Raw genomic sequence first — 27,633 nt, 5'->3', positions numbered from 1 at the left:
TCTTGCTCATAGCCCAGGACTCATTCCACAGATAAAGTGCCTCAATAACTACCTCATGTGGGAACTTCAACCTAACTTTGTCTCCGACCTAACCTGCTTCCGGATTATTATTATTATTATTTTTTCGAGATGAGGTCTTTGTCACAGTGGCACCATCTCAGCTCACTGCAACCTCCGCCTCCCAAGCTCAAGTGATCCTCCCACCTCAGCCTCCCGAGTAGCTGGGATCACAGGCATGCACCACCATGCCACGCTGTTTTGTATTTTTGGTAGAGACGGGGTTTCGCCATGTTGCCCATGTTGGTTTCAAACTCAAGCTCAAGTGGTCTGCGCGCCTCAGCCTCCCAAAATGCTGGGATTACAGGTGTGAGCCATTGTGCCTGGCCTCAGATTTTTTTTTTAATATTAAAAAATAGGGATGGGGGGGTTTCATTATGTTGCGTAGGCTGGTCTCGAACTCCTGGCCTCAAGTGATCCACCCGTCTCAGCCTCCCAAAGTGTTGGGATTACAGGCGTGAGCCACCGTGCCAGCCTGCTTCCAGATTTTATAATAAGTTCCAGTTTATCTTGAATTTTGACTCTGCTCTCTCTCTAAAGCATTGTTCGTGATGGGGATTCTGTTTTGGACCTTTGTTGCCTTTGACTCCTCCCTCTTTCCCTGCCCAGTGGTTCAAACTATTCCTGATACGATGGTCAGCCGTCCCATCCCAGGAGGACCACAGTCTCCCTACTCAAACCTTCTCCTTACTCATCCCCTAATTGTTTGGCCCCAAACCAAGCTCAGCTCTAGGCACTTAGTGAGAATACCTAAATATGTTTTCAAATAAGTGAACAACACTGACGAGGAGATGGTTGAAACCCAGTTTATTAGACCAGAGGCATGCGTCACCCAAAGCCCTGCCTGCTGTTCCCCTATCCAATGCACACTTTTTGGCCTCATTCCTGCTTCCCTCTGGGGAGGTATGATCTCTGAGGAACTCCCAGGAACCAAGAGATTCCAAAGATCCTATAGCCTTACTCTCCAGCTCCAGGCCAATGCACAGGTGACCTGCTCACAGGTCCTGTTCTGGGATTGAAGACCAAGACACAGCTGGGGAAGGAAGGCCTGGAGAGGGGTTGGGGCTTAGGCCTGGAAGGAGTGTCTGGTGGAGGGAGGGGGCAGGCCCTCCACCTCACTTGTCTCTCATTAAGATAGGGAGGGACAACAGCAGAGCTTTCAACTCCTCCTCTAGGCCTCTCTTTCCTACCAAACCCACCTCACCAGAAAATAAAAGTGGTGGGCTTGGGTATCAGGTGAGGAAAGGGGGCTGGGCACCCAGAAGGAGGAAAGGCCACTGACTGAGGACCTCAGCTTCTGCCTGTTAGCATCCCACTGCCCCAGCTTTAGGAGTCACCAATCCCGAGCTCCCTTCTGTCTCTGACACACTTGGCTTAGTGTCCAGGGCAGACCTCCATCCCCTAGGTGGGGGCTATCTCTACAGCAACCCCTTCCCTGGGGATGCTACTGTCAGCTGGGCAAAGGGCAATGGGATAGGAGGAGCAGGGGAAGAGAATGTTAAGGCTGCAGGGAGGGTCGAGGGTGCCCGGGTTGGGGGAGAGGGTGAGGCCAGAAAGAGGCAGAGCTTGTGATTCACAGCTTCCTTTGTCGCCACTGAGACAGTGCAAAGGTTACAATGCGCGTGTCGTCTCCTTGTGCTTCTCAGAGGGATGTGTGTACACAGTACAGACACCAGGGGAGAGAGTCCAACTCTTTATACAGGCGAAGGCATTCAGAGACCAGGGAGGGGGCAGAAACATAGAAGGTGGAACTTGGGGTGGGAGAATGGTTCTCAGAGACAAGAGGGGATGGGGTGGAGACAGACAGGGCTGGGGAAAGTATATACAGAGATATAGCAATATAGAGTCTGTATCATATAGAAATAGAAAGTGCAGATGAGGTTGTTGAGAGAAGCAAATGAAGTTGGAGAAGAGGATGTGGGAGAGTTCCATAAGAAAATTTATGGACGTGGCCCTCTGCAAGGGCCTCCGGGAGAGGGACTAGTGAGGTTAGGCACCAGTGCCCTTCTCCCTGAGCTGGATGTTAACCAGCCAGGTCTTTTGTGGGATGGTGAGGGAGGGCTGCCTCTTGGGATTTCTCTCCAGCAGCTGTGGGGTGGGGGTGAACTTATAGGTATCAGGATGTCGCCTACAGCACCAGGGCCGCATCTTGACCCCATTACCACTTCTTAAGGGGATCCCCGACCCCCATGAGATTCCACATGGTGTGAAAGAGTGGGGCAGAGGTTTTAGTTCCTGCCAGGAGACTTGGGTTTGGGGACAGTCACTGGGCTGAGAGGGTCTCTTAAGGCTGGGGAAGCCTCCCTCCCCCACACTAGCCCTCCCCCTTAAGGTACATTCTCTGGTTTGGGGCCAAATTCCAGACCCCAGGGATCCCTTCCACCCCTCACTGGGAAGGGCCTTTGGTGACTGGTGGCAGCAGAATGTAGGTGGACACTCAGATGACAGACAGCTAGACAGACAGAATTCAGGCTGGGAGCTAGGGGAGGCAGCATGGAGAGAGGGGCAGCCTGAGGTCCCTTGCCCCGTTCTCCCTTTTTAGTTCTTTCTTAGATTAGTTTTGTTAAACGTAAAAAGAATGGGATAGAGCCAGGGAGAGGACTCTATGGTCAAGACTCCTTCCTTACCACAGACAAGAGGAAAGATCTGCCCCGGAGTGTGGGGAGTCCCCAGGGCAGATGTGAGGAGGCAGCTGGGGGCCCCCTCCCTCTCCTAGTCCTCCCCATCTAGGCCTTTGGTTCAGCGGCCTGCGGGGCTCAGCAGGTAAAGTCCTCGAACGTGCCTCGGGCCGGATGGTGAGGTAGGATGTTGGCAGCGTATGTCATCCCGGCAGGGTGGCCCCGGAGGCTCTCGCACGGGTTCTAGGGGAAGGGCACAGGACAGGGATGGGTTATCCCTCGGAAGGGCTTCCGGTAGTGCTGGGGCATTCAGGAGACAAAGGAGAGAAGGTGGTGGCAGAGGCGGGTGGGCGGGGGTTGACAGGGGTTCCTGGGGCGGTGGAGGCAGGGGCGGGCTGGAGGGCGCCCTGGCTCGCTCCCTCACGTGTCTTTTGACGTCGTCCAGGCTGAGGGCCACGCCCTTGTCCGCACTGCTCCTTTTGGCCTCCTTCTGGCACTTTCCTCGTCGGCACAGCTTGTGCTTAATGACCTAGGACCGGGACGGGGCAGGTGGGCGGGCTGGACCCCGCCCCCACGTGGCCCTGCGCCGGGCCCCGCCCCCGCTTACCTCGTAGGCGTAGTCAAAGAGCTCCAGCACCGTGAGGATGCTGGCGCCGATGAACAGCCCCATCTGGCCCCCGATGTCACCTGCGGGGGCAGGGGCCAGGGGGGTCAGTGGGGTCAGGACGCCGTGGGGGCAGTAGGGTTTACTGGGACTGGGGCAGGCAAGTTGTATTCTCAAAGAGATTGGCAGCCTTCGCACAGAAGGATCGCAAAGCCAGATTCGGGTGGAAGTTTTATTTTCTTCTCTATGCTTTTCTGCGTTTTTCTATCTTTCTAAAACGAGCAGGTGCTTTTCAAGAAAAATAATCGTTTACAAAATACCACAAAACTCTTAATTTCTGGGCCGATTTTAGGAACGTATAAAATAGTCTCCACTTCCATGCCTACCCCTCCCTCATGACCACAGGCCTGTCTTTTCTCTTGTCCACTTTGCCCTAAGAGAAGGCTCAGTTCCCTTCCCTCACCACTTACCAAGACAACAGGGTTTGGGGAAGGGCCTCTGGGGTGGAGGACCCTCATGGGACAGAAGTGAGCACCCTGCTTTTGGATGATAGGGAGCCATGTCATGCCCATGGCATGGGAAGGGGACAGGTGCCATCAGCAGCTCACCCAGGAGCCCTGCAATCTCATAGGCCTTCTTCTGTTCAATGGTCTCATAGTTGAGGACTTCAAAGAAAATGTCCAGCACCAGGATGTTCTCCCTGCACAGGGGTTGGGGGAGGAGACCTAGGTTCAAGTCATATCTCTGTCTCTTACTAACCAGGTGACCTTAGCAAGGCAGCCTCTCTGAATCTGTTTCCGTATCCATAAAATGAGATGCTGATGGAGATACCTGCCTTTTAGGATTAAATGAGATGGCATATAGGGAGAAATGTTCTGTACCATATGCAGTATGTATTAAGTATAAAGTGACTACTGTTACAACAATGAGGATGAAGAGGGAAGAGAAAGGGGTGCTTTCCTGCTTATTCTGGCTTGATCTTCCCTGCATACCCACCCTAGACTCTTTGCTTGCCTTTTGGACCTTCCCCGTGTTATCTCAACTTCCCCCTGCCTGCCAGCCCCCGCCCCCATCAAACCCCACTCATCCATTCCACAGTCCCAACCCAAGGGCCTTGCTGTACCCAGTCAGAGCCCTTACCCTATGTATTGCTCAGATTTGTTGAACTTCTTGGCCAGGTACTTGGCTGAGGCTTTGCTGGGGATCTTGACCATGGACAGCTCCTTGCCATAGCGGGTCAGGTTGCAAGGCATTTCACACACGCAGTACTCCTGGTCCTTCTCCACCAGGAAGTCTGCACTCAGCCAGGTGAGAGGTCCCAGTTGAGTGGTGCCCTTCTGCCAGCACCTTCCCACATGCACATCCTAGCTCTGCCCAGAGAAACCCTGGGCCCCTTTCTTTTTCCATGAACTGCCTGGATGCCAAACTCTGCCAACATCCTACCTCACCATCCAGCCTGAGGCATGTTTGAGGACTTTACCTGCTGAACCCTGCAGGCCACTGAACCAACGATGTAGATGGAGAGAACTAGAAGAGTGAGGAGAACCCCAGCTGCCCCCTCACAGCTGTGTCCACCTTGAGCTAATTCTCACCAAGCCTCACCATGGATATTTCTTACTCTTATATCTCACTTCCTCAGGACCCTCCAGGGTCAACCAGCTGAGGGGCTGATGAAAGAAGATGAAGGCCATTCCCAGGTGACCTCTGTTCATTTTTCATAGGGTCCTCTGAAGATGCTTTTCTCAACTTTATTTATTTATTTATTTATTTATCATTATTATTATTATTATTATTATTATTATTATTTTGAGGCAGAGTCTCGCTGTCACCCAGGCTGGAGTGCAGTGGCGCGATCTCGGCTCACTGCAAGCTCCACCTCCCAGGTTCACGCCATTCTCCTGCCTCAGACTCCTGAATAGCTGGGACTACAGGCGCCTGCCACCATGCTCAGCTAATTTTTTTGTATTTTTAGTAGAGATGGGGTTTCACTGTGTTATGGTCTCGATCTCCTGACCTCGTGATCCACCCACCTCGGCCTCCCAAAGTGCTGGGATTATAAGCGTGAGCCACCGCGCCTGGCCGATTATTATTATTATTAATTTGAGACAGGGTCTTGCTCTGTCACCCAGGCTGGAGTGCAGTGGTACAATCTTGGCTCACTGCAACCTCGTCTCCCAGGTTCAAGCAATTCTCCCACCTCAGCCTCCGGAGTAGCTGGGACTAGAGGCACATGCCACCATGCCCACATAATTTTGGTTTTGTATTTTTCATAGAGTCAGGGTTTCACCATGTTACCCAGGCTGGTCTCGAACTCCTGGGCTCAAGCGATTTGCCCACCTTGGCCTCCCAAAGTGCTGGGATTACAGGTGTGAGCCACCATGCCTGACCATTCTCAGCTTTAGTATCAGACACAAGAGAGGGTGCAGCCCAGTCCAGGAGTTATGTGAGACTTCTGGGAGCTTAACCTGAAACTCCTGTGCACATGGCTGGCAGCACCTTTTCCCTCCCCCAGACTGCCCCAGGCCAGGGGCGCTCACCCAGAGCAGGATCTGCACACTCCTTGTACTGCTCTGGAGTACAGTATGGGGCATCCCCTACAGAGGAGAAAAGACAATGATGCAGGATGGGGATTCAAGGGGTCTGGTGATGGTGGTATTACCAAAGGCCTAGAAGGTGTAAGCTGGGAGAGGATGGGAGGGGAGGACTGGTGGGCCCCCACGCTGCCCCAGAAGTGACTCACTCCCAGTCTATACCTTCTAGACCCTTCCCACCCATCCCTGGAGGTGCAGGCAGGAACTGAGGTCAGAGAGAAAAGAGCCAGATGGGTGTGGGATGGGGTGGGCTGGAACTGGGGTTGGGAGATTGATACGGATGGGGAGCTAGTGAGGGGCAGTAAAGGCCCAGGGACCCCAGGAGTATGCTAGGAGCCCTGGGCCTGACCTGGCATGTGCACCATGCGGCAGTTGCAGTTCTCCACCAGGTAGCGCGTCTCACAGTCGATGCGGCAGGCGGTGATGCTGTAGGAGTCGAAGAAATCCAAATCCGAGTCCATGGTAACAGCTTTGCAGGTGCCCCAGGGCGGGGGCAGGTAGATGAGCTGCTGGGAAAGCCGGGGAGCTGGGGGAGTGCAGGGACTTCTCCCCAAATCAGCTTGATGGACTCCTCTGACAAGATGCAGATCTCTGGAGTTCTGCCCCCCTCTCTCTCTGTAGCCTCTGAAGGTCTCAGAGTTTACAGAGCATTCTTGTCCATTCGATCACTCATGCTTTGGACTAGCCAGACTACCACCCAGGTCCTCACTCACCTGTCCTTCCCATGCTTGATTGCCCACCACTCCATCTGGACCCCTCAACACCCCACCCCAGGACCAGCCTCCCATGGCCCTCTCACCCGCTGCTCCTGGCAGGCCACAAAGGTCTGGAAGCCTGGGGCCACGCCAAAGCCCAGCTGGTCGATGAAAGGAGGTTCATCCTGACTATGGATCTGCACTTTGATGCCTGCTTCGAAGGACGTCTCGTCTAGGGGAATGAGGGGTGTGTGAGTTGGGAGGACTCCTGACTCCCTAACCCCCCTCAGACCTGGGGGCATCCTACCTCTCCTGGGAATAAGCATAGCATACACTGGGGCATACACTGGGACTGGGGTGGGGGAAGTCTATAGGGTCCTAGCCCATCCCCCAGCCTCCTTCTGGGTTTACCAGCTCTGAGCTGCTCTGACAACCCCTGCATCCTATACACTTCTTTTCTTACCTGGCTTCTGTGCTGCATCTTGGTGTTTCAAATACTTTCTCCCAGAGTGTCACTGTTTCAGATGCTCTCCATTTCTCCCCCTCCCTTTCTCCCTTTTCCCCCATCTCTCTCTGCCCCAAGGCCCCCCGAGACCAGACAGGCAGGCAGCCTGAGAAGAGAGGGAGTTATTTATAGAGTGGTGGTGGCGCTGATGGAAAAGCATGGCTGGTTACCTTGGAGAGTAACTGAGCCAGGAAGGGGGAGCCAGAGAGATGTGAGTGTGGAAGTCAGGTAGAGTCAGCAATGGAGATGGTGAGATGCTGGGGGGAGAGGGGAAAGCCTGGGCCCTGCCCAGGTCTCACAGAGAAGCCCAGGAATCCCCTGGGCCTAGAGCCATGCAGAGGGGCCCCTGAAGCGGGTGACATACCAGTCTCCCCCCACACAGGCAGGTACTCGTCCTGCTGGATGTCCAGCATGATTTCCAGCCCATTGCCTGTCCCACCCTTCATGGTCTTCAGCCGCGGCCGCCCATCTCGGCCTGAGTTGAACGTGTAGCACTTTCCATAGCGTGTGAAGACCTGGCGGGGGCAGAGTGGAGAGCCTGAGTCCTGCCAGCACCCTCTACTCACCAAGGGCTGTTCCTAGTCACCCCAGCTGTTGGAATCTCAACACCCTTTGGGAACAGTTCCTCCTGTGCAGCCTGTTCTCCATTTGCTCCCCTCTCCCACCTGTTTCCCACCCTTCCTTGCCCTCTGTGTGCCCTGGAAAACTGTTCCTGGTAGGGTGCATAACCTGAGCTCCTTTGCCACCTGCATGGGCTTCTAGTTGGGTTTCACAGTTGGGAGGTATTGGTAATGGATCAGAAGGCAGGAGGAAAGATTGGGGTATGAATCCTTCTCCAGCCCTCGCCCGTCTGTAGCTCTAGTAGTGGCTTACGCTCTCCATGATTACAAATCCGGTCAGGGCTCCCTACACAGCACTGTCTTCTTTTGTGCTTCTTCGGCCTAGAAGTGATAACGATTTCATAGTACTGCTCGCTGCCTCAGCCCCTCTCACTGGTTTTCTTAACCCTGCCCACAGATCTGTCAGCAGCCCCTTTGTCAAAGTCTTCAACTAAATCATCAGGTAGCTGTCTTCTTCCTGCCAGGAACCTGACATATGCATTTTCATCACCAGGATCCCAACATAGCCAGATCCCTGGCCCCTCCTTGGGACCCTTTCCTCAGGCCCAAGCTCCTGAGGCCTCTGAGAGATACCTTCTCTTCTCCTAGATTTCACTCTGGGAATCTGAAATTCTGCTTTCCCCGAGACCCAAACTTAATTTTTTTTTTTTTTTTTTTCGGTCTTTTTTTTTTTTTTTTTTTTTGAGATGGAGTCTTACTCTGTTGCCCAGGCTGGAGTGCAATGGCGCAATCTCGGCTCACTGCAACCTCCACCTCAGCCTCTCGAGTAGCTGGGATTACAAGCGCACAACATCACACCTGGCTAATTTTTGTATTTTTAGTAGAGACGGGGTTTCACCATGTTACCCAGGCTGGTCTCAAACTCCTGACCTCAGGTGATCCACCTGCCTCAGCCTTCCAAAGTGTTGGGATTATAGGCGTGAGCCACCATGCCCAGCCAAACTCAGTTTTTTGGTTTCCTTCAGCCCCTAGCCCCTTGGGTCTATCATTATTCTATTATCAGCAGAACCTGAAAGTAGACCCAGTTGCCATACCAAGGACCACGCTTAACCAAGCACCAGCACCTCTTCTCCCAGCACTTGAGACTGAGCCCCCAGGGCATGGTGCGTGTGTTAATGCTTTTGCAAAACTAGGAGGGCCTCAGGAGATATCTCAGCCCTGGGGGCTGTCTCCCCAGTCTTCTCCCCGCTCCATGCCCCAGTGCAGCCCTGGTCACAGTGCTGATTAAAAAGCTGCAAAGAGAAAAGTAAACCAGTTATTCTTGGCCTTTTCCCCACAGCCTCCTTGAATGTCCCCAAGTTGGGGTGGCCGTGCTTTTACTACTGCTGGATGGTGACAAAGTCCACAGGTCATAAGGTGAGTCAACACAGCCCAGAGCAGGGGACAGACAAAAGAGTTTCAGGCCAGACTGGAGCCGCAATGGCAGTAGGTTACTAGGGAATAGGGTCTTTGTCCCCTTCCCCCTTCCTAGAACAGCCTCCTCCATTGCCCTCCAGAAAAGGAAACATACTGCTCTCCCCACTTTGTGGGTGAGGTCTAGGGATGAGGCAAAGAGAGAACTCCAAGGGCTCCTAATCCCCAGCCCCACGACCAGGTCTTGCGGCACCCAGCCACAGGCTCCAGGCTGGACATATGCTCATGCCTACACTCCATCCAGAGCTGTATGGGATTAGAGGTGTCTGAGGCTGGCTAGCAGCCCTGCCTTGCGCTGGCTCAGAGGACTGGGCTGCTGTACAGTGGATTGCTGCTGCCACCTGGTGGGCCTGGGTGAGAAGTGTCTGCTCTACCCTCAGGCCCAGAGGAAGCCACGTTCCTATGGCTCCTGGCCTCCCTGAGGCCCAGTGGTCCAAACCCCCAGGCCCCTGTATGCCTGCAGTCATCCCATGATGCACTGGTATGATGACACCCCCTGCCCCTACACTAGGGAGGGGGTGGAGGACTGAGGGATGGGTGTGTGGGGCAGGGAAGGCCTGGTACCTGGGAGCTGGTGGAGCAGGAGAACAGTCAGGCCAGACAGACCTGGAAGATGAACTTAGGAGAGACAGTGGGGTGCCAGGTGGCCCTCCAGCAGGGAAGGCCCTAGACCCCTGGGTGGGGGGCCAAGCAGGAGGACAGTTCCCAGTGACAGCTTCCCCTAGGAAGAGGGTCGCTGGCCACTTAAAGCTGGGGAGAGGGATATGACTTAAAGACCTGTTATTTACCCTCAGACAGACACACACACACACACACACACACACACACACACACACACACAGCTGGTGGGGGTGGGGCACCCATAGGAGGGCACAGGAAGACCAAGCAAAGACGCATTGAAGTCCCTGCTGTGGGAGCTGCTGACAAGCAGCATGGTGAGGTGGGGGTGGTGGGGGATGTCCCCACCCCTCTACTGTCTCCCTCTCACTCCCTTCTCTTGTACCACCAGAGACCAGGCAGCACCCACCCCAGCTTCACTCCACGGGTGCTAGTCAAAATAGTGAGCAACTGGCCAGGCATTGGCGTCCACCAACAGATCAAAGGTTGACCTCACAGATGGAGCAAGGTCCCAGGCCCTGCTGGACCATGAGGAGGTCTTGGGAAGGGCAGGTGAGACTGGAGGACATGTAGGGAGGAAACACCAACTAAGACAGATGTGTTTCAAGATTCTAACGGGAAAAGCAGTGCTGGTATGGACCTGGGAATATCAGCCTAGCTTCAGGCCCTGGACTCCTGGGTAAGCTCTGGCCTGGGTCAGCCAGGTGAGGAGGGGGCAGCACAGTCATCAGCCCCAGCCCCAGCCCCAACCCCAGGAGGTGACAGTCAGGGAGAGCCATGGCAGACACTCTTGGGGTGCTGTGGCAGGCATGGGGCCCCACTCACCACTGAGAAGTTGTGAGGGCCACAGGGCCCCCCTTGGTAGGAGCAATAGAGCAGCATGTCCTCCAGCCGGTGGCAGGAGCGATTGTAGAAGCGGTGCAGGTTAAAGGGCTCCCCAGAGAAGGCCTCAGGGCCCGGTGGAGCAAGGGGCACCCCAGGGTCATCACTTTCATCCAGTCCCAGCATGGGGGCCAGATAAAGCAAGTCAGGGTAGCTGAGCTGGGACAGCCGCACGGCATTAGTGTTGCAGAGGGTGACCGCCGGGAAGGCCAGCTCCGTGGTGGCCACTTCGTTTAGCAGGGTCACGTGTGGGTAGCTGAGGTAATAAGCAACGCGGTCCCCTACCTGGCACAGGAAGGCACCCAGTGCCAGGACAAAGGCCACCGCCCACAGCGCCTGCCTTGGTCCTGGACCCCCCTCCACAAAAATGTGGTTGGTGCCGTGGAGGGTGCAGCTGTTGGCAAAGGCCACCAAGTCCATGGGTGAATGCCTCTTGCTGGCCTCCTTTCTCACTGCCTCCTTTTCCTTCTCTTCTTCCTCTTCTGATTCTGAGATGTCCTGCTGCTGCTGATGGTGGTGGGGACCCCAAATATCTCCCAAGGGCCCTGGGGCCTCCTCTCCAGAGGAGAATGACACAGAGCAGAAGATCCGAATGGGCATTTTCTCCAGGGGCTTCCTGGTGCCAGGGATTGGCAGGAGGAAGGGGGAAGGTGCCAGAGGGGAAGGCGATGTGACCCCAGGCAGAGTCCAGCAGAGCTAGCCACCCAGCTTGTCAGTCAGGTATCCACAGCTTGGCTGGCTGTCCTTCCTCACCAGGGCCTCTGTGGCAGTGTGGCTGGGGCGGGGCATGGGAGGAGGACCAGCCTGCCCTGCCAGGGAGGGCGGGTGTCTGGGCTGATGAATAATTGATGGCAGTGGGAAAGGGAGGCTGATGGAGAGCAGGGGGCTGGAGCCCCTTTCCTGTCACCCGCTCCAGCAGCACAGAGAGGGTTTAGGGCAGAGTGGAAACCGTGGAAAAGCCTAGGGCTGGGACTCCTGGAACCCACCCCTGCCGGTGAGGAGGGACCCGGCACCATCCTTTGCGCCCACTGCCATGATGATCGCAGTGACAACAGTCCCCACCCCCCAGGACACACACAACACATACTCATGCTCTCTGTCATCCTCCAGTCTGTTCCTCATCATGTCCCCCAGTGCCCGCATCCCAATTCTGGGTCCTCTCCCTTATTCTCCCTTCATCCAGTTCTTCCTCTGGGATACCTTAACCCCTCCGTGCTCCACCACCAGGCACTCTCTCAGACCTCCAATTCCAGTCCCCGACCCTGCTTCTCTTCCCTTCCCTCCCTGGCCCCAGCTCTACTTCAGGACAGCATTACCAGCCCTAGTCCCACCCCCTATGCTGAGCTGTATTTTGGTTCCTTTCCTCTCTCCTCCCCTCCTGTGGCTTGTGGGCCAGCCCAGGTTCCATTAGCAGCAGTCTCTCACTGACCACAGACTCATTTCTGACCAGTTCCCGGCACTAAGGGGAGGGACCCTGTCTCCTGCAGTGGGAAAGCTTCCTGGCAGATCACCACTACCCCTTTCAGCTTGCCCCCTGCACCTCTCAACAGTTGAGGAGTTCGAGGAATTCTCTGGTGGGTGAAAGAAATTGAGATCAGTGCTGGGGGTGGGGCAGGGGGACCTGGGTCAGGTAGACAGTATTGGGAACCAACTTGGGGTTCCTGCCAAACCCTCAGCCTTGCAGACTCCTGGCCTCAGTCTCTGAGGCTCCCCTGCCCCTAATTTACCATTCCCTGCCCCCAGGCCCCTGGTCCCTCTATGTGCTCTGATTACTCAGGGACACTGGTTGAGGAACTTGAGCCACCAGCCAAGTCTCCAGGGCCAAGAAGGTGACCTGAGGGGAGGAGGGGAAGGTTGGGGAGGGAGGTGTAGCAGATTAACTCTTTCTCTGCAGGGTCAGAGGAAGAGCAGTAGGGCTAGACTGGGGCTAGGTGGGTCTGCTTGGGCCTCCCCATTCCTTAAGCATCCCCTAGTCCCAGGCTGTGTTCCCCCTCCTCCTCCTCTCTTCTCCCTCCCTGCTCCTACCATCTTCCCTTTTCCATTTGCAGAGACCCTAGAATGTGTTGGGGATGGGAGGCAGAGTGCCAGGTTCTAGCAGAACTGAGTGATGTGGAACTTTTGGCCTCAGCTTTGCTGCCAGGGACAAAGAGGCCCCAGAATCGGAGTCTTGACCTCTTGCCCCCTCCATCCTTCTGCCACTGCCCTCAGATTGGGCTAAACAACAGCCACTGCCCTCCTCTTTCTGCCACTGCCCTCCTCTTTTGCCTAAACAACAGCCTCTCAACTGGTCTCCCTGCCTCCCTGCAGTTTCTCCCCACCTTTAGTCCATATTTTGTGACTCTGACCATTCTTCTGCTTAAAGACCTTCTCTCTAGCCGGGCGTGGTGGCATATGCCTGTAGTTCCAGCTGCTTGGGAGGCTGAGGCACAAGAATCGCTCGAACCCGGGAGGTGGAGATTGCAGTGAGCCAAGATCGTGCCACTGCACTCCAGCCTGGGCAACAGAGCAAGGCTCCGTCTCAAAAAAGTAAAGATCTTCTCTCACTTCCCACTGCCTCCTGTGAAAATTTAGGCATCTCTTGTGGCCCCACAAAGCTGAAAGCAATGTACCCTCCACCTCAGGTCAGCATCCAGCCGCCACCACCCATCCCCAGACACACAAGGCTCATCCACAGTCCTGTGCCTTCCCTAGACTCCATCTGGAGAATTCCTACTCATTTTTCAAGACCCTACTCACATGTTACCTCCTCCAAGAAGCCTCCCCCAACTCCACAGAGTGCTGTGAGTGCCCACCCAGGGAATATACTGAAGGGTCCAGTTCTGCTCAAGGCCCTACAGCTATGAGTAATGACCAAGAGTAAAAGAGCAGGACCAAGAGACCATGTGCAGGAACAGGAAGCAAGGAAGGCCAGGAACACCCTGGGCAACCAGAGATAAGTCATTGCAGAGATGAGGAGAGACCCCCCCCCCCCCACCTTCAGCTGCTGTCCTCAGGCTTCTCCTGCATGAACCTGTGTGTCCTCTCCTGTGTGCATCTTTTTCCTGCCTGCCAGATCTTGAGCTCTCAGAGGGTAGGGGCCTCCTCCTTTGCATTCCCCAGGAAGTGCTTCAGAGAGGACTTCCAGACTTGAGTGGAGTGGGCTGAGGCTTGGGCTGAGGAAGCTGCAGCTGCCCATGCATTCCCACTAGAGGGCACTGTCCCTCTCCTTCAGATATTTTGGAAGGGGAAGTAGATTGATTTCCAGAAGGAAGCAGCAAAGGCAGTGAGAGCTTCCAGCTTGGGAGCCCCAGCAAAGAGAAGGGTGCGCATACACAGACAGCGCCAAAGGACAGTAAGTTGGGCGCAACTGAATACCTCTTCCCTTACAGCAACCAAGACCACACTGCACACTTGCACATTACCACACAGACACACAGCCCTGGTGTGGGGCGACACACACACCCCAACACACACAAACCCCAACACATACACCCCAACACACACACACCCCAACACACACACACACACACCCCAAGACACATACACCACCCCCCCCACTGCACGTCCTCTCTCCTCCATCACCTGTATGCTTGTTCAAACAAATGCTTATTCTTCTAACATTCTTTCTCATCTTCATCTTGTTCAAGTAATTGGAGGATGAGGAAAATGTCAAAGGGCATACACAGAGGGCCCCTGGAGAGGTGCCCAAGCAGACACACACACAGAGCTGCACTCAGTTCTGAACCCTCTGTCCAAACATGCAGCCCTCCCCATCCAGACCTTCTCTTCAGCAGTGTGTGCTGAGTGGTTTCTGACTTTTTCTGTATCTCTTTCTTCATTCCAGCCACCCCTTATGTCTGTGTAATGCTCCATGGTGTTTTTTGTTTTGTTTTGTTTTGGTTTTTTGACAGAGTTTTTCACTCTTTGTTGCCCAGGCTGGAGTGCAACGGTGCGGTGATCTCGGCTCACCACAACCTCTGCCTCCCAGTTTCAAGCAATTCTCCTGCCTCAGCCTCCCAAGTAGCTGGGATTATAGGCATACACTACCACACCCGGCTAATTTTGTATTTTTAGTAGAGACAGGGTTTCTCCATGTTGAGGCTGGTCTCGAACTCCCGACCTCAGGTGATCCACCCGCCTCAGCCTCCCGAAGTGCTGGGATTGCAGGTGTGAACCACCACGCTCGGCCCATGGTTTTCAATTGTTATCTCATGGGATCCTTATACAACCCAGTGAAATAAGCAGGTATGAGTAACTTCATTCCCATCTGACAAGTGAGAAAACTGAGCCACACCAGCCTATTCAAGTCTCAGGGACAGCAAGAAGTGGGCTGGAGGCTGGAATGAGGTCATCTGTCTCCAAATCCCTTGCTTCTTCATTCTTTCATTTACTCATTGCCACAGTGGAGAACACATCACGGACCTGACCTCAAGGAGCTTACTGTCGAAGAGGGGAGACAGACATCAATTCAAAAATGAAAAAAGTAAATATCTAATTACAAACCATGGTAAGTGCTATGAAAAAAAATATGGCTCTATCAGAGTGAATGGCAGAGGGACTTGACCCAGACTGGGGAATCAAGGAAGCTTTCTCTGAGGAAATGATGTTTGAATTACAGTCTAAAGAATAGAGTAGGCTGGGCACAATGGCTTACACCTGTAATCCCAGCACTTTGGAAGGCCGAGGTGGGTGGATCACTTGAGGCCAGGAGTTCAAGACCAGCCTGGCCACCATGGCAAAACCCCATATCTACTAAAAATACAAAATTAGCCAGGCATGGTGACACATGACCGTAATCTCAGCTACTTAGGAGGCTGAGGCACGAGACTTGCTTGAACCAAGGACGTGGAAGTTGCAATGAGCTAAGATTGCACCACTGCACTCCAGTCCAGGTGACAGAAGGAGATTCTGTTTCAAAAAAATAAATACAAATAAAATAAAAAATAAATAAAGAGGAGTAATCAGGTAATGGGGTGTGTGTGTGTGTGTGTGTGCGTGCGCACGTGCCCCTGTGGAGGAGGGAGGATATTCCAGAGAGAGAACAGAGTGTGTGCAAGGGCCCTGAAGGACAGAGATGAGAAGGGGCAAGTGTAGCTGGAGAGGTGGGTAAAGGCAGGGAGAACCCAGGTCACTCGGGGTCTTAAAGGCCACAGTGAGGATTCTGGCTCAGGGACAATTAAAGACTCCCCATGGAAGGAGTTCACGTGATCAGAGCTTTGATTTGAAAAGACAACTATGGCTGCAGAGTGAAGGATACGGAGGGACTGCTGGGAGGCCTGTTGAGGAGCCATTGCAGTGGCCCAGTGAGACATGCAGTGGTGGGACAGCCTGCAACAGGGGTAGAGTGGAGATGTTTATGAGGCAAAATTGGTAGATCCTGTCAAGGCAGGTGAGGGAGATGGAGTGTCAGGGATGATTTCTGGTTTGCATGATGGGGTGAACAGTGGGGTGGCTCACTAGGTCAGGCACACAGGTAAAGAACTAGTTTGGGAGGTAAGATGATGACTTTGGTTTTGCACATGCTGGTTTTGAGGAGTCTTAGGGACATCCAAGTAGAGACGTTAAGTGGAAAATTGGCGACTGGAGCTGATGCTAAGAGGAGAGAGCCGGGCTGAGACATAAATTTGGCAGTTGTCAGCGTGTAGATGGTAATTGAAGTCATGAGTGAAGATGAGACTGCCCAAGAATAGAATATAAAGTTAAAAAAAAATAGAAAAAAGGTCTGATTTGGCAGTATCCACTAAAGCTAAACAGAATCATACCCTATGACTTAACCGTAGCTCCATAGCTAGTCATATGCCCAGGAGAAATTAGTGTATATGTCAACTAAAAAACATGAACAAGAATGTTCATAGTAGCTTTATAGATAAGAGCCAAAAACTAGTAACAACCCAAATGTCTAGCATCAGTAGAATGGATCAATTGTGGCATATTCATATAATAAGATACTATAGAGCATCAAAAAAGAACCAACCACTGCCACACACAACAACATGGCTAAATCTCACAGACATAATCACAAACAAAACAAAACAAAACAAACAGACACAAAAGAGTATACACCGTATGGAGGATACATATACTCCAGGAAGTTCAAGAACGAGTGAAATTAGTCTATACTGATAGAATAGTGGTTAACTCTTGTGGGGTACCATTGACTAGGAAACAGCCTGAAGGAACTTTCTAGGGTACTGGAAATGTTTTATACCAATGTAAATACATACCAGTGTAATATGCAAAATACTACACTGTAAGACATACCAGTGTAAAAATTCTTCAAGCTATAATACGGTGCATTGTACTCTTATGATTTAAAAGAAGATTAAAGCTTGGGACTGAGCCTTGAGTAGTGATGACACTAAATGGCCAAGCAGAAGAAAATGAACTGGCAAAGAGACAGAGGAGTGGGTAGACAGAGAAGGAAAACAAAGAGAGTATGATCGTCAGGAAAGGGAGTAGTTCAAAAAAGAGGTGGTGGGGGCCAGGCGCAGTGGCTCACACCTGTAATCCCAGCACTTTGGGAGGCCAAGGCAGGCGGATCACCTGAGGTCAGGAGTTTGAGACCAGCCTGACCAACATGGAGAAACCCTGTCTCTACTAAAAATACAAAAAAAAAAAAAAAAAAAAAAAAAAAAAAAGCCACACATGGTGGCACGCGCCTGTAATCCCAGCTACTCAGGCAGCTGAGGCAGGAGAATTGCTTGAACCCAGGAGGCGGAGGTTGCAGTGAGCCGAGATGATGCCACTGCACTCCAGCCTGAGCAACAAGAGCAAAACTCCGTCTCAAAAAAAAAGAGGTGGTGGGCAACTATTTTGAATGCTATTGAGAGATCAAGAATTAAAAAAAAATATTTGCTGGATTTGGCAACACGAAGCTGACCACTGGCTTTAGCTAGAACCATTTAGGAGGAATGGCAATGACAGGGGAAGAAAGCAGCCTGGATCAGAAAGTGAGTTAGAGATGAGGAAATGAAAACAGTGAAATAAATACATCACTTTTAGGAACTTTGTAAAGGGAAGCAGAGACACTATAGGAGCTGCCAGGTGCTGTGGAGTTGAGAGACACATATGTTTTAGTTTTTATCTTAGCACAAAGACCAATACATAGCAAGTGCTCAGTATATGTTAGCTGTCGTTACAGCTATGTATTTTAAGACAGGAGCATCTTCAGCATGTTTCATTGTCAATGGGGTTCCACTTGAGAAGGAGCGACCAACTGTAGAGCAGGGAGAGACAGAATTAGCAAGAGAAAGATCTTAAAAAGGCAGAAGGGAATAAGATGAAAATTCTAGGTTGAGACTTCATCCTAGATAAGATGAATGTTCCCTTCTAGGGCTTGGTACCCAGAAGAAGGACAAGATCTTGTCTGAGGCTTCTATTTTCTCAGTGAAGTAAGTGGGAGGCAAGGTCATCTGCTGAGGGTGAGAGGAGCTAGGGAGGGTGACTGAGAAGAGTGGAGAAGTTTGCAGTAGTCCTCAGGGAGAGCAAGTTGACCAGGAAAACGCAGTGGGGTTGCCAGGCAGCACTGCACGCCCATTTAAGGATGTTGAGCATGTACGCAATGCAATACTAAGCTGCCCTGGTATGTGAGTTCCTCAGGGAGGTCCTGGCTGCCCTGGTGTGACCCTGGGGAAAGCCAGTGGTGGGTTCACCTAAGATAGGCGCTTGGCCTGATGGTGCAATGAAAAGACAGAAGCATCAAAAAACTAGGCCTACTCAGCTTGGGAACGGGATTCCTAAGGTCTCTTCTCTGCACCCTTTCTTGCCCTTCCTGCCTCCCCACACTGCTTCTCAACAGAGCACCCTCTTCTAAACACGTTCCTGCTCCTACAGTCATACACAAAGAACCTGGACTCAGAAGATCTGAAGCCAGGGTCCCACTCTGTCATTTCCCAGCTGTGTGACCTCAGGCAAGTCACATAACTCCTCTGAGCCTCATTTTTCTCATCTTTCCAATGAAGATGTTAACAATTTCTTACCTACAAGAATTATGAAGCTCACATGAGCTAAAGTAAAGGGAATCTGTAAATTGCAAAGCACAACTGAAAGAGATGATTAATTTTGCTGGTATGTGCTCTGCATGCAACCAGAGGTTTGCCTGCACAAAAGCTTTCTCCCACAGCCACACACACCAAGCTGCATGGGCCCCCATATACCTCCACATGCTTCCGCTTCACACTCTACATCCACACTCTACCCCAGACACACACAGAGGTGCACATGTGTGCTTGCACGCTTGGGGCGCACATGTGATGAGGGTGTTGTGAGGAAGTCTGAGACGGCTGCTGTCCAGGGCCCAAGGCCACTGCAGCAGTCTCACCCCCAGGGATGTTCTCAGCCTGGCATGCTGGTGTGACACCAACTAGAGACACACAGCACTAAGCTGCACAGTCCAATCTCCTGGGCCCACAGAACTGTCAGTCACACAGAGGGCATGCAGGAGGGTGGGAAAGCATTTTCTATCCAAGAACTCATGGGATCTCAGAAAGATCACAGCTGGCCCTGTCTCTCCCTGGAGAGTGGCCTTGGAGAGCCTGGGGTGGCAGAGTGTCTGTCCTGACAGTTCCTTAAGGGAACTTCCCTTTAAGGTGAATACACAGCAGCTTCATGCTCATTTTTAAATATTCTGTGAGGAAGATGTCCAATTCCTGTGTCCAGGTAGGCTGGCGCTGCACATCCATTACACATGGGGCAGTGTGCACTTGGCCAGAGAGTCCCAGAGGAAGGGCTGCCCCTCGATAAAGAATACTCTTACAACCTCCTTAAAGGAGATTGGGTTTAGAAGCTAAGAAGTGGGGCCAGGTGGAACTTTGCCCAAAATAGAGACCAGGAGCCCTAATGCCCAGTCCCATCCTCCACCCAGCTAGGCACCCCTTCTCATTCTTGCTGTCTCCTTCCAGCTTTGCCTCCCAGAATGTGCACCCAAGGGTCCTGACTGGGACGTCATAGGTCAGAAGGTAGAGGCTTCTAGATTGGCCACCTCAAACATACAAGTGAGGGAAAGCTTGGGGGGTGGGGGTGGGAAGAGGCTGGCCAAGGCTCTGAAAAATGGTCCTTGCCGGAGAGAATTGGCCGGTTGATTTAGTTAGCTGGGGAGACACCAACACATTCTATGAACCTGGCGTTCTCCGAGAGGCTGAGTTTGGCTGGGGAGATTGGGAGGACTCCCCTTGGATGTTGAGAGTCTGCTCATCCCCAGCATGTTCCCCCTTGTTCTGAAGCCCACCCCACCTGGCCTCCTTTAGTACCACCCCCATGGCTCTCAGCCCTGAACCTCCCATGCTGCACTTCACTGCCCCAGTGCAGGACCTGGCACACGGAAGTGGCACTGTCTGCTATGGGAATGAATCCAGTGGAGCTTAACACTCCCCTAATCCCAGCTTCTCATTCTGAATATTCTGTCTCCCTCGCCATCCCCTGAGATTTGAAATTACTTTCCACAAAACTGAAGCACACTCAGAAGCAACCTCCACCCACAGCAGAACATTCCAAGCTTCTCTGTGGGCCTCCCCCTCTGTCTCCAGGACATACTGGGCACGCAGTGGCCACACCAGTTCTCCACTGGCTGGGCAGTGACAAAGGCACAAGACCAGCCCTCCACTTCCAGGCTTGGCCCCCAGAGGCACTTAGTTACTGAATTCCCTATTACTTTAGCCAGCAGCCCAGAGATCAATTAGCTTAGAGTAGCTCTCAGCTGATAGCCAGTCTGAGCGAGGGGTGGAGTCAGAAATGGCTGGGGTCTGGGGAGTAGGGGAAGAGGTGAGAGAGAAAACTGGGCTACCTGAAGGAAGTTTGTGTGTATCTGTGTCTGAGACAGAGGGAAAAGGAGCCATCTGAGACCCCAACCCAGGGCCCACCCACTGGATTCCTGCAACTGCAGTGGGCTCTGCTCCCGTCTCCTCTCTCCACCCGCCTGTGTTCAGATTAGGCACTTCCTGGGAGGGAGGAACAGATGAGAAGGATAAGGTAGGAGGCAGTAGCCATGAACACCTAGGGCAGGAACCCTTCCCCCAAAGTTCATGAACCCCATGAACCCCTCCTCCAAAGTTACTGTCTCCAAGTCAGCCTCTTCTATCCTTCTGCAATCTGTGCATGTTCCCCCTTCCCACCCGTGAAGACCACCAGGCCTCTGGGTGGGGCTGCCCAAGACCCCTCTTCCCGTCTCTGCACGGCAGTCTGGGCAGCCTCTCCCCTCAGCAGCCCCTCCACTCCCTGCCTAGCTGGAGGGTGCAGACCCCGGCAGTAAGGTCAGGCCCTTCCAAGGGACTTCTGGTCTGAGCTTCTACGGGGCAGCATGGGGTGTGGGGATGAGGGGTGAAACCTGGAGATGAAGAAGCTCCATGCTAGTCCTGGCTCTTGCCAGGCGCTGCCATCCCTGGCTCTCCTGCTTTTAGATGACCTCTCTCTCCCCACTTTGGGTCCCAGGATCAGCTACCCACAGCCACCTCTCATTGCAGGATCTTACTTCCCTAGGTGCTCCAGCGGATGCCCAGGCCCGTTCGGAACCTTGCAGTAGGTTGCGGGGGAGGCTTCTGTGCTCATTCACTCCACCTCTTCCCTGGGAGATTCTGGTCTCCAATCCAGGGTCCTGAGAAGTACTCTTGTGGACCCCTCCCAGGGATTCTTGTCCCCCAGTTTCACCCTCCTGAGAGAGATTATGAGCCGTACCACATGCCCACCCCAGCATTTCCACTCTCTGCCCTCCTCTTCCTTCTCTTTCAGGCCCCAGAAATGAATTCCTGCTTCTCTCTCCCCTAGGCAAAGGGTCTAGGTCTCAGCGGAGGAGGGGGTGGCATAGGGCAGACTGGGCGACCATCTGCCAGCCCCCTCCCCTTGCTGCTGCTCAGCATTCTGGCCACATCAGCTGCTCCCACTGCCAGGGACAGATAAGGTGCAGCTGGAGGCTGGCACCAGCTGCGACTGTGCTCACTCCCCTGGCCCCCACCCAGACACCAGCAGACAGCTGCACCCCAGCCCCCCTCCATGGAACCCCTGCCCTGCCTTGGCCTGACTGGCCTCAAGGTGGGGCAGGAGAGAGGAGCCGCAGACCCCGTTGCCTTGGCAACAAAGCACCCTACCAGGAAGAAAAGGAGGTGGCCGGGAAGAGGGTGCCTTGTAGTTGGGTCACTATGGTTGGTCAGGAGGCAGCTATTGAGACCTTCCCAGCCAGGTTGCTGTGGGGATACTCCCTGCCCTGCCCTTCTGTCTCTTCAATCCTGAAAGATTTCCAAACCAGTCCCTCCCAGATTCAGCTCAGGCTCCCCATATTCACCCCCAACCTCCCAAACTGACTCAGCCACACCTGGGGGATGGACCCTGGCCAAATGCTCTGTGACCACCAACTACTCCCTGGGGTTGAGCTGGATCCAGGAGCACATCTGGAGAAATGCCTGTTACTGCAGATCCTCGTCAGGGGAGCTGGGGTCTTTGAGTGACCAGAGCAGCCTCCCTGAATTGTCTTCTTATGCCTCCCCCAACCAGCCTTTAGAAACAGGGTTCTTATTGTTGAGATGAGAGTTGCCCTTAGAAATCTACAAAAGAGTCCACACGTGCTCCCACACACTATATTTTGCAAACGTGTTGAGCAAGGTCTTGGACAGTGCGGGGTGGTATCCCACAGCAATCCTGTTGGATGGGCCCCAGCAGCTTCTTCCTGAGCCACTGAAAGAGCAACCAAAGCCCTAAACACAAAGCCTCTCTTCCGTCACTACCTCCTTTCCTCAGTGAAGAACCTCTGCTCTGAAGGCTGCAGAAGATGCCAAAATGGTTTCCCTTAGACCCTGACCCTATAGACAGCTGTTTTCTGTCAGTGCTACATCTGCCCAGGGCTGGAGACACACTCCCAACACACCTCTGAGCCTAGCAGAGAATGTCAAGGATGTTAATTACAAGACTGAGGAGAGAAGGGAGAGGGTGGAGCATCAGGCAAGGAGTGTGGGAGCCCTTAGGACTGGGGAGCTGGAGGAGAGAGCCTGCCAGGCCCTTCTCCAGCGGGGAGGTGTTAGACATGGACTCCGGCCAGACGCCCATCTGTGTGGGAACATCCCTATGGGTAGAGCTCTTGACATGGAGAGGGGCTGGCAATGAAATCAACTAGAGAGAGCAGAGGGAGGGGTGAGAGGTTCGGGTCCAGCAAAATTCAGGGTCAGGTCTTTGATACGGGCTGCAAAACAGCAAAAACCTGGTCTTCCCTGACAACCCAGAAGCAAGAAGGGGCACAACTGGGGCTGCAGGGTGCTAGCCTGTGTGTCTCTCCCCCAGAGCAAGAGGAACAACTCAGACTGCTCCAGAACTTTGTGAGCCAATCACATCTCCATCTGACTACTTAGAATGGTCCCCTCAGACGGCAGAGACCAATCACATCTCAACATCTCCATCATCGACCAAACGTTATCTTAGCATCACCACTTGGAGTCTTTCTGGACATGATGGACAGATGGAGCCTCAACTGAACACTTTCTATGGACTAACTGTGCCCAGATTTATATCTTAGCACCTCCTCAGATTGAGCCAAGCACTTCCCTCCCTTATTCAACACTACAAACCACTCAAACAAATACATTTTCTCCATCTTTCTCAGGGGTCCCTCCTGCTTGTATGTTGGGTGTGTTGGAGAGAGGGGGCTCTGGCTTTTGCTTCCACCTTCACCTACAGTCCTATTACTCTTGGGAGCATCACTTGTGAGACTGGGAACCCTCTGGTCTCAAGCTCTGGGGAATCCAAGACTCTCCTGCTATGAAGAAGTAAGACAGGGAAGGAAGTGGTTCTTGCATCTTAGCTAAGCTCCCCATCAGCTTGGCTCAGTAAAGAGTGCGGTCAGGTAAACTTTGTCCAGCAGGATTGACAAAGGCCCATGAAACTGGTCTGCAGAGCAAGGCTTAAAGAGATTGGGAAGTCTTGCACAGCAAGAAACACTAAACGTGACCATGGTGCCATCCTTTCTGCACAAATACAGTTCATGTTCCCATACTGCAGAAGGAAGCAAGCAAACAGGGAGAAAATGGGCAGGAAAAAGGGAGAGGATCTGAGAGAGCTGAGTAGTCATGGAGAGAAAAGGGTCCTGGAAAAGAATGTGAAGTGGACACAATAACTCCAGAGTCCATAATATTAATTAAAAGAGTAAAGGACATTTTCAGCTTAAGGAGACATGAGTTCTAATCCTGAACCTGTCACCTGTCACTAACTGTGTGAGCTTGGGTAAATCATTCTGCCTTTCTGTGTCTCAGTTCGTGCATTTGTAAAATAGAGCTAATGTGATTATGTATCAAGGTGATTGAGGGGAGCCTAGAAAGCATGTGAAAGAGTTATGAACATTGTCCATTCATTTGGTGTTATTGTTCCTACATGGCTCCAGAGCCTCTGGTCTCTTTGCCATCTGGGTCCAGGTCTTAACCCTCAGGAATCTGTGTGACTTGCCCAGGGTCGCCCAGCACATCAGATGCCAAAATCAGTTTCCCTACGCCCTCCCTGAGGTGCTGGCCTGAGGCAGCCACATCTGTGGGGTATCTCCATTTTAAGATGCAAAGGAAGCCTCCAGGGCAGCCATGACTGGGTGTCCTGATGGCCTTCCTTTCCTCAGACCCTGGCTCTGTGGCTCTTGCTGGCAAGCAGGGAACCTAACCAGTGTATGTGTCTATGTATGGGGTGCAGATGGCACAGAGGGAGTTACTGTCAGGCCATTTAAGAGAAGATTTCTCTTACTTGTCCTTCACGGTGCTTCTCAAACTTTAGTGTACACTCCAATCACCTGAGGATCTTGTTAGATGCAGATTCTGGTTCAGTAGGTCTGGGAAGCGGGGTGGCAAAGTCCTGCATTCCTTTCAAGCTCCCAAATGATGGTCCTGGACCTCACTACAAGTAACAAGGCTGTAGCTTACCCACCTCTCTGCTCAGCTCTGACACCTGTGGCCTAGAAGGTAAGCTTGGTGGGTTTGTGGCTATGTCAGGCCACGTGCGTTTGTGCATATATGTGTGTGTTGTGCACTGCAGGCTCTCTTTCCTGCCATCATGGCTGCAAGGCTGAGGCTCAGGCCCTCAGTGAGTGTAAATGTGTCCCTATGCTGAACAAACTCCCCTTCTACCAGAAGCAAACCCCAGGACACACAACTTCCTCTCCCAGAGTAGCAAGCACCTGGAGAGGCCCAGGGCACACAACTTCCTCTCCCAGAGTAGCAAGCACCTGGAGAGGCTCCTTGTCTCCTCCTCCTCCTCTGTGGGCCAGGCTGACTCACACCCGCACCAGGGGACTCACCACCTTGAAGTCTTCAGCGCTGCAGACCTCTCCCCGGAAGTGGCAGGAGAGCAGCATGTCTCGAATGTCGTGCCCAGCTCGGTCATAGAACTCACGCATGTTGAAGGGTTTGGGTTTGAAGCTGCGGAAGTTGGCTTTGTCCTGCAATATCTCCAGCTGCTTTTCATCTGCCATCTGTGTGTCTGGTATCTCATACCTGGGGCCCGGGGGTGAGTGGCACACGGGTCAGTACAGCCATCAGTGTCCCACACCCAACTTGGGTGATGGGGGCAGCCTCCAGCCCTGGGGATCAGGCCCAGGTGTAGGCAAGGAAGGAGAGCTGGGCATGCAGAGGATCTACCACATGGGTCTGAAATGACAGAAGGATCTGTAGTGGCTGCCCAGGGGCAGGGCATCCCAGTATATGGGTGAGAGGAAGCATGGATAAGGTGGGCAGAGAGACAAGGCAGGGGCTGTGGCTTTTATACTATAGTCTCTACCCTTTAAAGATGGTCTGTGCCCATCCCCCAGCTGACGAGAAGGTCAAGACAGAGTGGCCAGAATAAGGGTAAAGCTCACTCCAGAGAGGGTGACAATGTCTTATATCTCAGGCTGGGTAGGGGTCAAGCTGTTCTGGACTATGCTGGGATCAGAGGCTGGGTGTCCTTAATTGGGTGCTCAGCAGCACCCTAACTCCTCTGCTGTGAGTGGCAGGTTTCGGGGTGGGGGTGGGTTAAAGGGCAGGCTTGGCTGGGCTCTATGGTGGGTTAGGGAGGCAGACACCCTGACTGGAACTCACATAACTCCAGGAGCAGGGCGGAGGGAGGGTGGGAGCCACCCACCTGTTGTTGAGCAGGGCCAGAAGCTCCCCGGCATGATACAGGTCATTCTTGGAGACTTGGCTAAAGCGGAACTCGTTGAGGTTGCACAGTGTGACAGCAGGGAAAGTAAGCTGAGAGGCAGCCACCTCGTCGAGCTTGGTGACATGGTGGTAGTGGAAGTAGTACTGCACACGCTCCGTGCACACACACAGCAGCACAGCCAGCGAGCCCAGGAAGCACAGGGCCCACAATGCCCGCTTCAGAGACAGCCGCTCGTAGGAGAAGATGTGGGCCAGGCCGTGCAGCGTGGAGCTGCTGGCGAAGGCCTGGATGCTCACCGGCTGGACGCCACCCACCTCCTCCTCCTCGGCCTTCAGTTCCATCCTTGTTGAGGGGATTCTGGGGGAGGGGAGAGGGACAGTCTGTCATTGTCCTGGGATGGAAGTACACATGGGGCCCCCCCTCCACATGTGCCCATCCAGAATCCTCATCTCCAGAGGTCACCACTCCTCAGGCAGAAGACTTCCCTGCTTTGCAAGCCCAGAGGTGGCTGACCAAGGGACACATCCAGGGTTCTTCCAAATACACAGGAACAGGGGGTCAAGTCAGGCCAAGAGAATGCTCTCCCAGAGAAGCTTCCCAGGCCCGGGGAGACCCCAGATACAGTCATCCAAGATTGAGGGGGAAGTCCTGATGCACCCATAGGCAGGCGCAGGAGTTCCCTCCAGATGTGGGGTCACTCTGGGACAAGAATGTCCACCCCATCCTGGAGATGAAAACTGGCCCAGATGGGCTGACCCCGGGGTAAGGAGCTCCTCTCCTGCTCATGGGTATTCACAGGACGGGGCTGTGGTCCTAAGAGCTAAACTGGGGCCAAAAAACCCCCAGGGAGGTGGCTACCTCTGGGGAGGGGCCCAGCCTGAGTCCTCACCTGCGGGTGTCTCCAGTTCTCAAATAAGAGCAGGCTGTGTGTGTGTATGTTGGGAGTGGGGGGTGGCGGGCTGCCCGAGGTGGATGTATGGAGGGGGGGCGCGGTTCCCTATGACAGCGAGCTGTCCCCGCCCCGGACGCACCCCCCCCCTCAGTCCAGCTTCTCGTCGCAGTCAGATCCCCTGCTCGGCCCCCGCCCCCCTCCCCAGCCACCAAGCCGCCCCAGCAGCAAGGGAAATCCAGAGGGAGGAGAGTCCTGGCTTCGGGGTGCCGAGGAGCCCCGCAGCCAAAGGCAGGGGGATCGGAAACCCACCTGAGGGGGCTTCGGGAAGCCGGCAGCCGGCGGCAGGTCCTGGGGCGCTGGACCGGTCGCGGGCTCAGCGCCGAGTCGCGGAGGAGCTCATGGCCCGGGGCCGGAGCCCGGGGCCGCCGCGGCACGCCGCGCAGAGCCCTGCAGGGAGCGGCCCGCCCGGCCCCGCTCGGCTCCGATCTGTCCGCCCGCCCGCGCGCGCTAGCTCGCTCTCTCGCTCGCCTCGGCTCGGTCCGCCCGGGCTCGGCGCGGTGCGCGGTGCTCTCAGCCCTGGGATCTGCAGGGATCCATCGTCCGGCCGGGAGGCGGCGGGAGGGGAGGGGGAGGGGAGGGGGAGGGAAGAGGGTGCGCGTGCGCGCCTACGAGTGTCTGCGAGGCTGTCTCTGGGCTGGTGTGCGCGCGGGGCTCCGGACCGGGGTGCGGGACCCAGGACTCCCCGCGCAGCCTCACCCCTCCTCGCGGCAGCTTTCGGCGGAGCTGCCTCTCTCCAGTCCCGGAGCCGTCTCCCTGCCTGCGAGGCCCTATGGCTTGTGTGTGTGACTCGGTGTGTGGTGTGTGTGCGCGCGCGCGTGTGTGCGCGCAGGAGGGAGGGTGTCTGCCCCTAGCGTCCCCCTCCCCGCGCTGTCTCCTTCGGATCGATGCTTTTGCCTCTTGCTGCTGCTTCCTCTGGTGGCACACACGCTCGTACACACACACACACACACTCCGAGTCACACTTGACTAATTCAAGCACTTAGCCCATATGGAGACAGACACACAT

General features: G+C 53.9%; 1 protein-coding gene across 3 annotated transcripts; it reads right to left on the bottom strand.

Annotated features, from left to right (window-relative positions):
- Window positions 1-849: 849 nt before the first annotated feature.
- On the bottom strand, window positions 850-27,197 carry ASIC1 (acid sensing ion channel subunit 1). 3 transcript variants are annotated; one of them, XM_073020721.1, is made up of 13 exons: window positions 26,877-27,196; window positions 25,655-26,032; window positions 24,834-25,029; window positions 7,736-7,828; window positions 7,435-7,585; window positions 6,670-6,797; window positions 6,220-6,376; window positions 5,817-5,873; window positions 4,420-4,573; window positions 3,888-3,979; window positions 3,283-3,362; window positions 3,100-3,204; window positions 850-2,918 (listed from the first exon to the last, which is right to left on the bottom strand). In XM_073020721.1, exons 2-13 carry the CDS (start codon window positions 26,014-26,016, stop codon window positions 2,814-2,816), a joined length of 1,680 nt encoding a protein of 559 aa, XP_072876822.1. In that variant the 5' UTR covers window positions 26,017-26,032; window positions 26,877-27,196; the 3' UTR covers window positions 850-2,813. The 3 variants fall into 3 exon arrangements, with proteins under 3 accessions (XP_072876822.1, XP_008001393.1, XP_008001394.1); XM_008003202.3 differs by lacking the exon at window positions 7,736-7,828 and having other exon boundaries at window positions 26,877-27,197; XM_008003203.3 differs by lacking the exons at window positions 7,736-7,828; window positions 24,834-25,029; window positions 25,655-26,032; window positions 26,877-27,196 and adding an exon at window positions 10,547-17,087.
- Between the last annotated feature and the right edge of the window lie 436 nt (window positions 27,198-27,633).

Source organism: Chlorocebus sabaeus, chromosome 11 (assembly GCF_047675955.1).
Source record: "Chlorocebus sabaeus isolate Y175 chromosome 11, mChlSab1.0.hap1, whole genome shotgun sequence".
NCBI classification, from domain to species: domain Eukaryota; kingdom Metazoa; phylum Chordata; class Mammalia; order Primates; family Cercopithecidae; genus Chlorocebus; species Chlorocebus sabaeus.
This window is presented reverse-complemented; position numbering and strand designations above follow the sequence as displayed.